At 41.3% G+C, this 13,932-nt stretch overlaps 1 protein-coding gene across 1 annotated transcript in view; it reads right to left on the reverse strand.

Annotated features, from left to right (window-relative positions):
- The window catches only part of LOC118096523 (potassium voltage-gated channel subfamily KQT member 1-like), a 265,503-nt gene extending 252,212 nt beyond the window's left edge, over nucleotides 1-13,291 (reverse strand). The window contains exons 1-2 of the mRNA XM_035138468.2: nucleotides 12,885-13,291; nucleotides 1,043-1,133 (exon numbers count right to left, since the gene is read on the reverse strand). Of these exons, the coding sequence (XP_034994359.1) occupies nucleotides 1,043-1,133; nucleotides 12,885-13,291 (498 nt within the window). The remainder of the gene's footprint in view (nucleotides 1-1,042; nucleotides 1,134-12,884) is intronic.
- Between the last annotated feature and the right edge of the window lie 641 nt (nucleotides 13,292-13,932).

The raw sequence follows: 13,932 nt of genomic DNA on the forward strand, positions 1-13,932 counted from the left end.
CTATGTCAAGCAGGCGGTAGATGCCATCAAGCAGAAACAAAGCACGCTGGCACAATCTGTGGAAGGAGCGCATTCACGATTTCAAAGGATTTTCAGACATTGCCACTGAGGTTGAGAAACTGACTGAGGGGCAACAGGCCTTGAGTCTGGCAGAGCTGGTGAGGTCATGTTCCAGCTCAGAAAGCAGGTGAGCAGGATGAGCAACCCACTTGGATTGGGCCTTGGTCCGCTTTTCAGAACTCTTCAGCACGGTCATGCACATAAAGGACACCATCTTCTAGCATGACTCCTGCATGGAACACAGCCTAAAGATCCAGTGTGCAATTGTGGACAGTGTGTGGCCATACAGGGAGATGTTTGACCAGCTGAAGAGGCAAAAGTACTCCACAGGACACCACAGCCAGCAGCAAGTGCATCTGAATTGTAGCCAAGGACTTTGACGGACAGGTCCCCCCCCCCTGTTGTTTCCACATCGTCCTCCAGCAATGAGGAAGACTGAGAGCTACCATTACCATCCTTCCTGCCTGTCTGGTAAGTGATGCTGGTTTTCCAAGGGTTTACAGAGGTTTAGAGGGTGTTTGCAGACTTTTTTTGATGGTGTTTCAAATATACGCAATTTGACCAATGCACACGGTGCCTCAGAATATAACCCCCATATAAATGGGGAGTTGCCTGTACACACCTACAATGAAAACTGTGGTACTTCCTTCTGAGTAAACATATGCAGGATTGTGTTATGACCATTTCTTACAAGATGTGTTCTAAAACAGAAGATAGATAGGATATAAATATAATTAAGGCTGCAATTCTTACTCTTCTTGCCTGGGAGTAAGACTCATTTAATTCAATAGAACTTCCTTTTGTGTGCACATGGTTAGGGCTGTGCTCTTAGTAAGTAAGTAAGTAAGTAAGTAAGTAAGTAAGTAAGTAAGTAAGTAAGTAAAATAGAGATTGATTTTTGGCTTGTTCAGCTTTTAATAACAAGTTTCTAACAGGTATACATACAGATATTTCACAGAATATTTTAAGTTAAATGACTTACCATCCAAAAAAGTGTCCCAGTGGCAAATTCTGCATAGTATTCAATAGTGGACAGAACACTAAAGATTAAACAAACCAGCACCAATAGAAATCTGTTGAAGAAAAGAAAAGGAATCTGCATTCAGTGACAAAAAAAGTCATAGTTCACTTCAGAACCATACTGGACTTCAAATATTGTTACTTACACTTTTCCCATATCCCAGTGTTGAGCTTCCAGGATATTCTTACCATCATTAAAAATGGTGTCTACTTTGGCCATAGCTGCCAAGTTTTCCCTTTTCTCGCAAGGAAGCCTATTCAGCATAAGGGAAAATCCCTTTAAAAAAGGGGTAACTTGGCAGCTATGACTTTGGCAGAAAATGTAACTATAAAATGTGTCTGCTACCAAGGGTAAGGAAGCATAGAAACAAATATATGATTGTCCCATTAACAGGTTGCCTTTTAAGCTTGCAGTCTGAATTCCATTCAACTCAAAATGTTGCATTTGCACTAGTAAGTGGCACATGGAATTTTTTTAGTGAGAAATCAAGAAAGCTTATACTGTGCTGCCTCAAACTCGGTCTTGATTTAAAAAGATACTAAAAGCATGTTTTAGCCATTAGTTCATGGTCATATTGGTAGGATGGTTTATTTTAAGCTGCCAACTGGTTAAAAAGCAAACCTGCATTCTAAGTGAGGTGGAAGTAGCTTGTACTTCTATAGTGCCTTGAATACAAATAGCTAAAATACATATTGCACTAAATCCCACTATTGTGGAATTATTATTATTCAACTTTAAATAAGAGCTGCAAGTGGGTCTGATCAGAACTGTAATTAACAAAGTGTATATATAATACACAAACATTGACAACACCTTTACCTAAAACTAATGAAAAGTCTCCTATTTTCATTGGGAGATAAGCTTCCAACCCAACATAAATATTGTATTTATTTGCTACGATGTTTGTTACCTGCCCTTTAGTCTTTTTTTTCCACAGCACGGTACAGCAGGGTTTGTAGGAATCATGGTGTAGAGATAAAGAATTCCCATCATGCTCCATACCCACACTGCAGGCCCAATGAGGCCACGTAACTCACAACTGCTATTTAAAGATTTGAAAAGTAAAGGAATCATGCCACAAACTACTGTAATGCAATCTGTAGTTTAGGCCTCAAAATGCAGTGAGTGTGTTCAGAACACTTCCACTACACGTCAGTACAAGAATGGGAAACCTGTGGCCCTCCTGATGTTGTTGGATTCAAACTCCCATCAGCCCGAGGAAGCATGGCCAATGGCTGGGGTGATGAGGGTTGTAGTTGAACATCTGGAGAGCTACAGGTTCCCAGTCTCTACTTGAAAAGGCCTTTCTTCCTTCACCTTGAGGGTGGATAGTTATGAGCAGTAGCCCATAACTACTGTGGCAATTTCCTAAATGCAACTGTGGTTTTATTGGCGTAAACTCAGAAGATGAGCCATTTTTGGCTCACAACACAACAACTGTAAAAAAAGAAAAAAACATTTGGGGAGGGAGACAGGAATCATGTTTTCCCAACAATTTGAGAGAAAGAGAGATAGTACATGTGTTTTGAGAGAAAAGTGTTCTGGATCTCACTGTACAACAACTATGGATGGAAATTTTAAGCAGATAGTATTAACTGCTTTAACTTAAGCCTTTGCATAGACAAATATATTTTATAACAACAGCTACAAATAGACTATCAGCAGCACAAAGACAATCTGTCATTAGTATAACCCGCTGTCCAATTATAAATTAAGGTCAAGCAAAAAAAGGTCAGTTGGTTTTAATCTGAGAATCACAGCTGGTTTGTGCTTTCTCTCCCTCTCCCCCTCCCTCCCTCCCTCTCTCTCTCACACACACACCAGATTTGAGTAAATTCTAAGCCACACCAAGCTCAGGTCCATGATTTTCACATGGCAAAAGAGCCAGATTGACCAAGAATGAACTGATACTCCTTTACAATGCACCTCAAAGCTATAAGGATCTCCTTCAAGGCACAGCAAAAACTTTGATTTCTTGCTTTCCTTCGGGTTTTTAAACCGGTATAAATTCAACAGGAATAAAGTTTAGAAGAATTTATCATATTTCAGATATCATGTACAATGCACATAGAATCATAGAATTGTAGAGTTGGAATGTATTTTATATCATAAATAAATGCTATACAGTGGTACCTCTGGTTAAGAACTTAATTCGTTCCGGAGGTCCGTTCTTAACCTGAAACTGTTCTTAACCTGAAGCACCACTTTAGCTAATGGGGCCTCCTGCTGCTGCCGCGCTGCCGGAGCACGATTTCTATTCTCATCCTGAAGCAAAGTTCTTAACCCAAGGTACTATTTCTGGGTTAGTGGAGTTTGTAATCTGAAGCGTTTGTAACCCGAGGTACCACTGTATATACCGTACATATAAAGACCACATACACAGAAAACTAAACTAAATTGTAATTCAGTTTTACAAATATTGCCACTTGCCTAGCCAACAGAGCAAACTTGGAGTTTGCAGAAGCACAAAAAATAATTTAGGCAAGAAAACCCTTCCCGCTGTTGCGGTTCCTATTTATCTACTTGCATTTTGACGTGCTTTCGAACTGCTAGGTTGGCAGGAGCTGGGACCAAGCAACGGGAGCTCACCCCGTCACAGGGATTCGAACCGCCGACCTTCTGATCAGCAAGCCCTAGGCTCAGTGGTTTAACCCACAGCGCCACCTGGGTCCCAGAATATATATATATATATATATATATATATATATATATATATATATAGTATTTTATAAAAACTTCTTACTCTTTCCAGCAGATCCACACTGTACATTTAAAGCACATTCAACACACATTTAAAGCATTTACTTAACTGTAGTTTCTTAAGGGTGCTGGGAACTGTAGTTCTCTGAGGCTGAAACTACACTGTGTTAGCCCTGCCATCCTGTAGTGCGAAGTGACCCATGTAAGGGGGGGGAGCAGGAGATGGAGGCAGGAATTGCTGTATGAATGGGGCAGCAAGACTTTTTGAAACAAGGATGTGTTGGTCTCAATTGGGCTTCATTTTAACCAGCAACATATTTTAGACTGGCCCTGGCCTTGTATCTTTTGGGTGCCCATTTGGTTTCCAAAATAAGCCTAACTCACCTCTGAAGGCTGTTGTGATGATTGACACTGCCCTGGATTCTTTGGGAAATTGGCAGGATAAAATTGTAATAAACAAAACGTGTCTTGTAAATTTACAAGTAGGTTAGAAGGATAATAGCATTTCTCTGTTTGCATTCCAGATGGTGGAGAGATAGAGAGGGCTGTTCGGTACAATCTCTCTGAACTTTTACTCAGACTTTCTAAAAAAAAAAAATGCCGTTCCAATAGCTTAAGAGCTATTTCTAAAATGAGATGTTTTCTAGAAGGTCTTTTACATGCTTAATCCCTTGATGATTCAATGCACGCTATGTCTTTCTTGAGTTGCCTGCTCTGCACATTTTTCTGCTTTCCAGTTTTGGCACAGATTGTCATGTTACATGTTGGAGAAGACTCACTTTAGTTTTAAAATGCACATGAACAGAATATTATGAAACTTTTTCCCATTGGAGATGTGCACGTCCTGTACACTATTACTTTTTAAACAGGTTTTAAAAGCTCATGTTTTTCAAACTTCCTTTTCCTAAAGGCTTTTTTACAGAGCTACGTTACAAAATATAACTAAGTTTAGCTGTTTGATTAGTTGTGTAACTGTTTTAGTTGGCCTTTGTTAATTGGCAATGCTGCTTTGTTAATTTGATTTATTTTAGATAGTTGTCTTTATTGTGTTTTCATGATAAATGATCCTATTTGGATGTGATATCCCCCCATATTTGGTATATATCTAATTTTATAATTTAATTTAAAAATTAAAAGTGGATTAAAAACAAATTGTGGGTTGGGTGGAAGGTCCAATCCACATGCAGTATACGCCAGAAAATTCTGTTGGCACCTCAGCTCAGATTAAACCCCAACCACAAGAGCCAGAGTCTTTTCCTCAGCTGAAAGTGCCTGGCAACACCCAAGTGTAAGGGGCTTGACCAGGTCAATTCCTTTTCTTCCTCTGCCCTCCATTTTCCTTTTGTTTGCCATCAGGGCAGGTGTCCCCATGAGGGGAACTGAGGCACAATCTTGGGCAGCACAATCCCCCTGCAGGGTGGCTCTCCTAGGGGAGAGGAGCCTGTCCTCCACCGCCAGAGTGGAGAGGAGCAGCAGCAGCTTCCAGAAAGTTCTCCAGCAAGGCTTTGGCAGAAGGGGAGGTGAAACAGGACGGGCCACCCCTGTTTGCAATGGACACACAAACCTCCCATTTCTCAAATTGTTCCCAGTAACCTGAAACAAAACGTTACCGTGTGGCGTGCTCCCCTTCAGGATACCACATGCCATTCTGTCCCCCCTCCAGCCTTACACTTCTACACTCTCTGACACAGCAGCCTTCCATCTCCCCTCAGGTCTCCTCAGGTTCCTGTCTCCTTTTATCTCTCTAAACACACTTCTCTAAAATTCTGAAAACCTTAGGATTGTGGCTGAACTGAAATTAGGAAATATGATATGGTAATGATTGGCATATTCATTGAGCCTTCTTAGACATTCTTCCACCGCCCCCCTCTCTATGTTGTGGAGGGTGGGGGCGATAAATGAAATTAGGCCTCCTGTCAGAGTGGAAAGATCCCCTCACTCTCCCACCCTTCTTCAGCAGAGGTTCTTTTCTTTCGGCTCATGTGTATGTCAAACAAAGCTTTAATAAAGAAAACTGTAACACAATAACATGCTGTCTGAGAGAAACTAAAAGCACCTCATGAGGCAAAACGGACAGTTGGCCTCTCAGACGGAACTGAACTGGACCCCCAAAGGGAGGGGCTGATTCCACAGCACAGTGCAAAATCCTCACCCATCAGAAGACAGACATGCTACTGTTCAAATTAGGCCCCAGTGTTTTTCTTACACTGTAGACTCAACTGCCATGAATATTCTGCAGGCTGACATGTTCCTGTCAAGCAGTTATTTTCAAATTTCATTTTGTTTCCATCCACAAACTTGTGTGCTTCTAAATCATCATATGAATATTAAGAAGCACCTGCCATACTTTTGGGGTGACCCCATTTCACTTCCAAATTGATAGGCACTAAACTACCTGAATTCACTATGAGGAGACATAATTATTTCAGTAATTAATAGTCCATAAATCTGTTTCCATGGCTCTATTCCCCAAAAGCCTTGAAAATCATCTCAGCTTGGAATACTTGCTGCACCTCTGCTAATTTAAATGACACTATTTTATATATGAACAAGCCTGCAGTCACCACTTCCTATAAACGCATTAAATGTTTTAAGTTCAAGCCACAGTGGGAGAAGAAGATTATGCTTCATAGTCTTAAATACTTTTATTTTCCTGGATGAATTTCAGGTTTCACCTTTTAAGATCAATAAGTATTTTGAGTTACATTTAAGTCAGGCATGCAAAAATCCTTCAGCTGTCAAATCTGAGTCTCCCAGGAATATCGGTCAGAAATGCTTCAGTTTAAAATGCCAAAAAGGAAGGTCAATCTGTTTGCTCTCACCACTAGTATTTCATATTTCAAATGCTTTTTTTGTGAAACAACTAAGTCCTAGCTCCAAAGAGGCTTAGCCATGACTATGCACATATTTAAATCTACAGAAATGAAATCTGTTTAAGCTTTAGACATGATTATACACTATAAGTATAGACCTTGAAAGGAGGTCTTGTCCTTTCAACTCAGGAAGCTCCCATCAAGGCTCACTAACAGTCTTATTTTATTTACAAAATCTAACATGAAGGAGTGGGGAGGACAAAGAAGAGCAAACATGTGTTAACAGGAGTATCTGTTATGTCAAAAGAAATAGTTTATCCTAATACTAGCTGGCCCGGCCACACATTGCTGTGGCTCATCCCTGTGATTCCCCCCACCCTGTCCCGATCCATGACATATCCCGTCTCCTCCCCCCCCACCCCCAATTCATCCCTGTGATTCCCCCCACCTATTCTGTCCCCTCCTCCCCCCAACACCCTCCCAGGTGAGTCCCCACTTCCATTCAGCCTAGTCTGTAAAGGCGAGCCGAGGTGCTGTGGAGAAGGAAGGTTTTCTATCTGCAGTACCAGTGTAGCCGCGGCTAGAAGGTGTTGTTTTGCAACCTCTTCTGGCTTCTTTTTCCCAGGATGCACTTTTGGGTGAGTTGTGTGTTCTGAAACACAGGGTTTTGGGGGTTTTACCTTGTGCAGGTGTGGCATCTGTCTACGCAAACGGTATATGCTTCCTCTCACAGTAGCATGGGACGTTGTGTGCAAATTTAAACACTATTGGTTAAGCGGTTTCAGTGAAAAGTGGAAACGTACCCACATGCCCCTTTTACATTTATCTCTATATATAAAAATGTAGGCATTGCGTGCACAGATTTCCCAGCTTTTCACCGTAACCGCTGAACCACATTGCAAGAAATTTGGGTACAACGTACCTTGCCCATCAGGGAGGGATCTAGCATAAAAACATCATCAAAAAACCACACCTTTCACACCTAAAATAATGATTCAACGCAAAAAAAAGTGGTGCGCAAATTAGACATCACCAGCAGAAGCTCTGAAGATTCCAGCAGCATCCAATAGAAAGGCAGATCACACGCTGCTGCCTCCAAAGCTGCACCACCAGATGACATTACAAAATTCCACAGCAACCAACTGAAAACAGGCCTTTTGCAGCAACAAGGCCCAACATTGCCCAGCAGACTGAATAGGCCGCAGCAGACTAGGCCGCTTTCCAGACTATGCCAAGTGGAGGTGGGGGCCTGCCTGGGGGGTGGGGGGGCAAATAAGGGGCAGGGATGGGTAATGGGTCAGAACAGGGTGGGAGGAGACACAGGGATGAAACCTGCCCTCTCCACAGTATCTCGCCTCGGCTTTGCAGACTAGGCCACTTTCCAGACTAGGTCAAGTGGAGGTAGGGGCCTGCCTGGGGGGTGGGGGTGGGGGTGGGGGTGGGGGGGCCAAATAGGTCATAGGTTGGGACAGGGTGGGCCCAATCACAGGGATGAACCAGGGGATGGGGGGAGGGACAGAACAGGGTGAGGGGAGACACAGGGATGTGCCTATGTAAACATAACACACGAAAAACAGAGGGACTCTGAAAGTGAGGGGAGTCTGAAGTGGGACTCTGAGGCTCCAATTAACAAACTGAGCCACCACAGGTTTTTTATGGAACTGAACAGCTTCAGAATGCGCCTTCTGTTTAATAAACGCCTGGCAGCATTAGGCAGTTGTTCATCATTTCCCCTAACAAGCACTTGGGGGTACGGCGAGGGGGTTTTGCTTTTTAATTTAGCGGGCGTTGTGTCACATGTGAGGCTCCAGCGGCCATTTTAAGTAAGGGCAGTCGTGCCCCTTTTAACCTAGGCTTCATACTATGACTGATTGCAAGCCTCTGCGTCTTTAAAAAAACACAACAACCATGCACTTTCTCTCCCCAGTTAAGTCCTCGGATATTTGCAGTGGCCAATCCCCCCCCTCGATTTACAATCCCCTACCTTCCCCTTGCCACTTCCTGGGTTTTTTATGGAACTGAACAGCTTGGGTGCTTCGGAACGTGGCATCTGTTGCTACGGGGCTGTGGGGCTTCACTATTTAACACACACACACACACCCCGGTGTAGGGTTTGGCCTGTTTGTCCAATATAGAGAGCTGAAGGGCACTGTTGGCATTTGATGGCATACACAATGTTCTAACAGTGCCAACAGTGCCCTTCAGCTCTCTATATTGGACAAACAGGCCAAACCCTACGCCAAAGGATAAATGGACACAAATCTGACATCAGGAACCACAAGACAGAAAAACCAGTAGGAGAACACTTCAGTCTCCCAGGCCATTCTATACAAGATCTCAAAGCAGCTGTTTTATTACAGAAAAATTTCAGAAACAGACTAGAAAGAGAAATTGCTTAATTGGAAATCATTACCAAGCTTAAAACCACGGAGCCACCTGGGATGAATAAAGACATAGGATTCTTATCTCATTATGCATGATCAAGCTTTCTTTAGCCTCAGCCCTTGCCCCCCCCCCCCGCAGGACCTATTGCAGTAATCAGCAGTCGTTAACAGCCATCAACAGGTTTACCACTCTTACAGCCCATCACCCATTCCCATCACCCCCACCCCACCCTCTGAATATATATAAGGGTCTGGTTGCTTCTGTTTCTAGTGTATCTGAAGAAGTGTGCATGCACACGAAAGCTCATACCAAAATAAAAACTTAGTTGGTCTTTAAGGTGCTACTGAAGGAATTTTTTTATTAACATTTCTGAATATGCCTTCTGAATGAAGATGTGGAAAATGAAAACTGTTGCATTATGGGCCTTTGCTGATGATTGTATGTTGTTTCAAAATAATTATGTTAAGACATGGACAGAAATTAAAAGGATATGTGCCATATTAAGAATAAATATAAACTTGGGTTGTACCAAAAGACACCTTTATCACAAGAAGCCTTCTACAGAAAAGAGATGATAGGCAAAGAGAATTGGACAACATACCAATAATTATTAGAATTGCATCAAGGAGACTATAAAATTAAAACAAGGGAAGAACTAATGGTGAAAAGTTATAATATTCAGTGGTTTTCTTATATGCAATTAGCAGAGAGGGTTGAATTAGATAAAAATATTTTTTGTACAGAGCAAGGAAATATGGTCTTTTAATTTCAACAGTGCACAGATGATAACATGTTATTGTGAAAATGTTTAAATGTTTGTTGAAATTTAAAACAGAAGAGCAAGTTTAATAATGTATGATTAAATGGGCAAAAATTGCTTCTAATATACAGATGGAACAGTTGGAGTATATGTGGACTAAAGGGTTAAAATTTACACTGTGTTATTATTTAAAAAAGAACTTTTATAAAATGATGTATTGTTGGTACTCAGCTCATGAGAAACTATTAGAATGTATAAAGGTCTTTCAAATGAGCATGAAGGGACATTTTATCCTTGGGTGTTTTTGACAGAGCTGTAGATTTTACAATTAAAACAATAAAGAATACTTTAAAAAAAACCCTGAGAAACCATGAGACTCAAATACTTTCTCCATTAAAAACAAACAAACAAACAAACAAACCATAACATTGGTTAAAATGCAACATATGCAAATATTGTTTGTGTGTACTTGAAAAAACTCCATCATATTTAGCATCCCATGAGTCTGATTAGAAGTAAAGAATAAGTTAATAATGCCTAATTAAATTATGTCCAGCTTAGTGTAAAATATATTTTGGCAATGTAAAATATATTTTGGCAACATATTTTGGTTGGACATGAGTCAACCTTGTGATGCTGCAGCAAAAAAAAAAAAAAAGAGCTGATGCTCTTTTCTGACAGTGGAACAGTCTCCCTTGGGAGGTTGTGGATTCTCCTTCCTTGGAGGTTTTTAAGCAGAGATTGGGTAGCCATCTGTCATGGATGCTTTAGCTAAGATTCCTGCATTGGAGGGGGTTGGACTAGATTCTATGAATGTTGATTTACTCAAATGGTCTAAGACTAAAAACAAGAACGACATGAAAATGACTTCTGCAGGAGATGCTTTAGGGTACAATTCCTCAGACCATTTGTTTTGCTATCAAGTACCAGTAGGTTTGCTGAGCTGGAAGCTGGCACTGAAGATCTGAGAGAATTCTGACAGAGGGAGAAATTATGACAATTGTGGAGCAGTACTGACCCTTCCAGGCCACCAAACACAATTCCCTCTCTGCTATCTCCATTAAGCTGCCCTGTGTGAGACAATTACTGTCTTCCTTGTGGCATGCCAGCTCCTTTGTAGAATCAACATTACTGTTGTCTTCTTAGCCTCATAAACACACTGTCTGATTTCTTAGGCCACATTTCTAAGGAAGAACGCAAAGAACAGAAGCTAACTAAATTTTAGCTCCTGGACTCTTAAGCCATGAAATCTCACATAAACAACATTAGAACTCATGCTGGATTGGACAGTCCAGTAGCCCTTCAAGACAGAGAGATGTCTCTGTGCAGCAGGACACAGAGGCACCCTAGATCCCTTTAACTGCATCACGCTGGGATTGAAAGTAGGGCTGTGGGCACACACAAAGGGCACACTCTATAGTTTGTCCATATCTGTGCATTACACTGATAGCTGAAGGAGCAGCCATATCATCACCATCACCAATTAAATTTATATACAGCCTTTCATCCAAGGATAACAGGGTGGTTTGCAGTATAAAAACACAGAAACATATAATTAGCACTAACCCCCACACCTGCGTTCTCAACTCCTCCCCCTGTGTTTCCACGCCCCACTGTAGGCATGTGTGCAGGTATTTATTTACCTTGTGTGTGCGTTGTTGTTGTTGTTGTTGTTGTTGTTGTTGTTATACAAGTTTTCCAGTATGGTATGCCAGACTATCACCCAACTGCAGGTTAACTTTTAACCTTTTTTTTTAAAAAAAAATAATGTGTCCCTTTGAGCCCCAGCAGTAAGTAGCCTACTCTCTCCGAGTTCAGGAAACCATTGCAGGCGGGGTTTGCTTGCTTGTGTGCAGCCAAGCAGTTTTTAATTTTTTTCAGAAACAAGTTTTCTGATACACGATACTTTCACCCCCCCCAAAAGTGTGTCCGCCAGCCTAGCAGTAACCCACTGATAAAGCATAAACTAAGGTAAATGTGGAAGCGAATGATCAATTAGAAGCTAAGTGCTTCCTGAGAAGCATAAAGGAAGTGCAATTCTCTGCAGCGCTACACATGCACCCCAACATCACCATGAGGGGAGCCACAGCAAAAAGTGTACTCTTCACATGCTCTTTCTCTTGTACACACATGGGCTGAAGTGTGAATTTATTTAGGCTTAAAATCTATTTTCACATCAAACCTGGTTCCTGGGGGGGAAACACATCAAGTCATCAGAAAAAAACAGGATGTCTCTGCATTGGGGTTGAAGTCTCGTGTAGAATAATAATTTTAAAAAGCCAAGCACACAGTATGCACTGAATGCACACTAAACTGTAGTGTGTGCGCAGCCTAGGATCTTCTGGACCACATTAGTCATCCAAATAGCATTTGCAGCAGGTAGCTGTGTAAAGGCACCTATGTAGAGAGAGAGCTGACACTACAATTACATGGAATCAGTTCCTATTAAAATTAATGCTAGCTGATTCCCCATCATTATAAAAAAATATGAAGGGCAAAATAAAGAAATAAAATCATAATATTAGCAAGCCTTGGTAAAGCAAGGGTCAATCACGTCTAAAGAAAAGGTAGATTAGCCATTTCTGCTGCTTGGGTGCTTTCTGAGTCTGAGAGTGTTCCATGCCCATTCTCCCAATATTCCTTACAACCGTCTGACATTGTAGATGGAGCGTATGTATGTATATCTGCTAAGACTGAAAAAACATCAGCTTAACTAAGACCAACTGGTAAGTTAAAATCAAGTAAGATTTGTCTTTCAGAGTCTTTCAGTCTATTGTATTCTTAACCATCACACAAGCTCCCAACAGAGACATCTTTAAGTTAAAGTGTTCTGGAATGGCCTATCAAAATGTTGCATAAAAGAAATTCCATGTGATTTTGAGAAGTCATCATCTGGCAGAACACTTAAAGAATTCTGAGGGAATTCAAGAGTTAGGTAAGATTATTGGGGGGGGGCGGAATCAGGTGGGTGGGCGGGTGGATTCACATACTCCTGGTTTGTTCTGGTGCTAGCATTTTATTTGATCCACACTCCCAGGAAATGTATTTGCATCTTAAGCGCAATAGTTCACTTTCTGTGAAATCAAAAAAGTGCAGGTTCACAACACGACAATAGTCATATGGAGAGGGGAAAAAAGGTACTTACACTGCAAAGTGATAAATGAAACACTTCCATCCACTGGGCCGTTCCAGAAAGTTGTACACGTCTCCCTGCATACTAGTTTTGGTCAAGTATGGGCCATAAAAGCATTTCGTAGGGTAGGCCCGGTGTACCTCACTTCCTGTCATGGATTCGTTGTTTATCTGGAAAGCAGGATCATGTGGATCTTCTTCTTCAGAGTTCGAATAAATTTTTGATCCAATAGTCACCAAAGGATCGGGATCAAGTGCCACAGAAGAGTACTGCATATTGTTTAAGTTTGCTCGCACTTCCAAAAAGGTTGCAGATTTCCTGTGTCCATTCAGGTTCCCCACTTGGGAGTCAGAATGCTGAACTCTACTGCAAAGGTTATACATTGGGTGCCCACCAGTTTCACCATTACCGTAAGACATTCTGTAATGAAGTAGGTGTATTGCTCACCTTGATCAATATTTAAAATTATAAAAGGTATTGTATATCTTCTCTGCCTTTGGCATTCTCCAGCCACCCAGTAAGAAGTCAAACATTATTGTGGAACAACACCGCTGTGTGCAGCCAGTATGTCACCTGTTACCAGGATTCTGAAATTAAATCACAAGAAGATGTTTAGATAATGGAAGTCTCAAGTAATAGATAAAGGCTCTGAAGGAGGAAAGCAATTAAAGAGTCACTATGTAGCAAAGCAAGTCAGAAGCATGACTTGAGTGTTATTTATAGACTAGTCATGGCACCATTTGTAACAAACCAACACATTGCTTAAGGTTTTGAAACGCTGACAGTGGCCCATAAGAAAGTTCCAGGAATCATTTGCGACAACCACATTATTTATTTCAAAATTCACCTAAAAGTTTTGTCTATAAGAGAGTTTAGCAAAGGTGCTTAAGTGCACATTGGAAAGTGAAAAGTGAATGGAGCAAACATATTCTGAAGAAATGGAATTAGTTGCAGCTCCTTGTTGAATGGACATTCTGTGGCAAACCTGGATTTGTATGAAATAGACCCAGTGTTAAAGGAGAAGTCAGAACTGCTCAGATGCTTTTTTCCTTTTATTTAT

The sequence above is a fragment of the Zootoca vivipara genome, chromosome 5 (assembly GCF_963506605.1).
Source record: "Zootoca vivipara chromosome 5, rZooViv1.1, whole genome shotgun sequence".
In the NCBI taxonomy this organism is placed as follows: domain Eukaryota; kingdom Metazoa; phylum Chordata; class Lepidosauria; order Squamata; family Lacertidae; genus Zootoca; species Zootoca vivipara.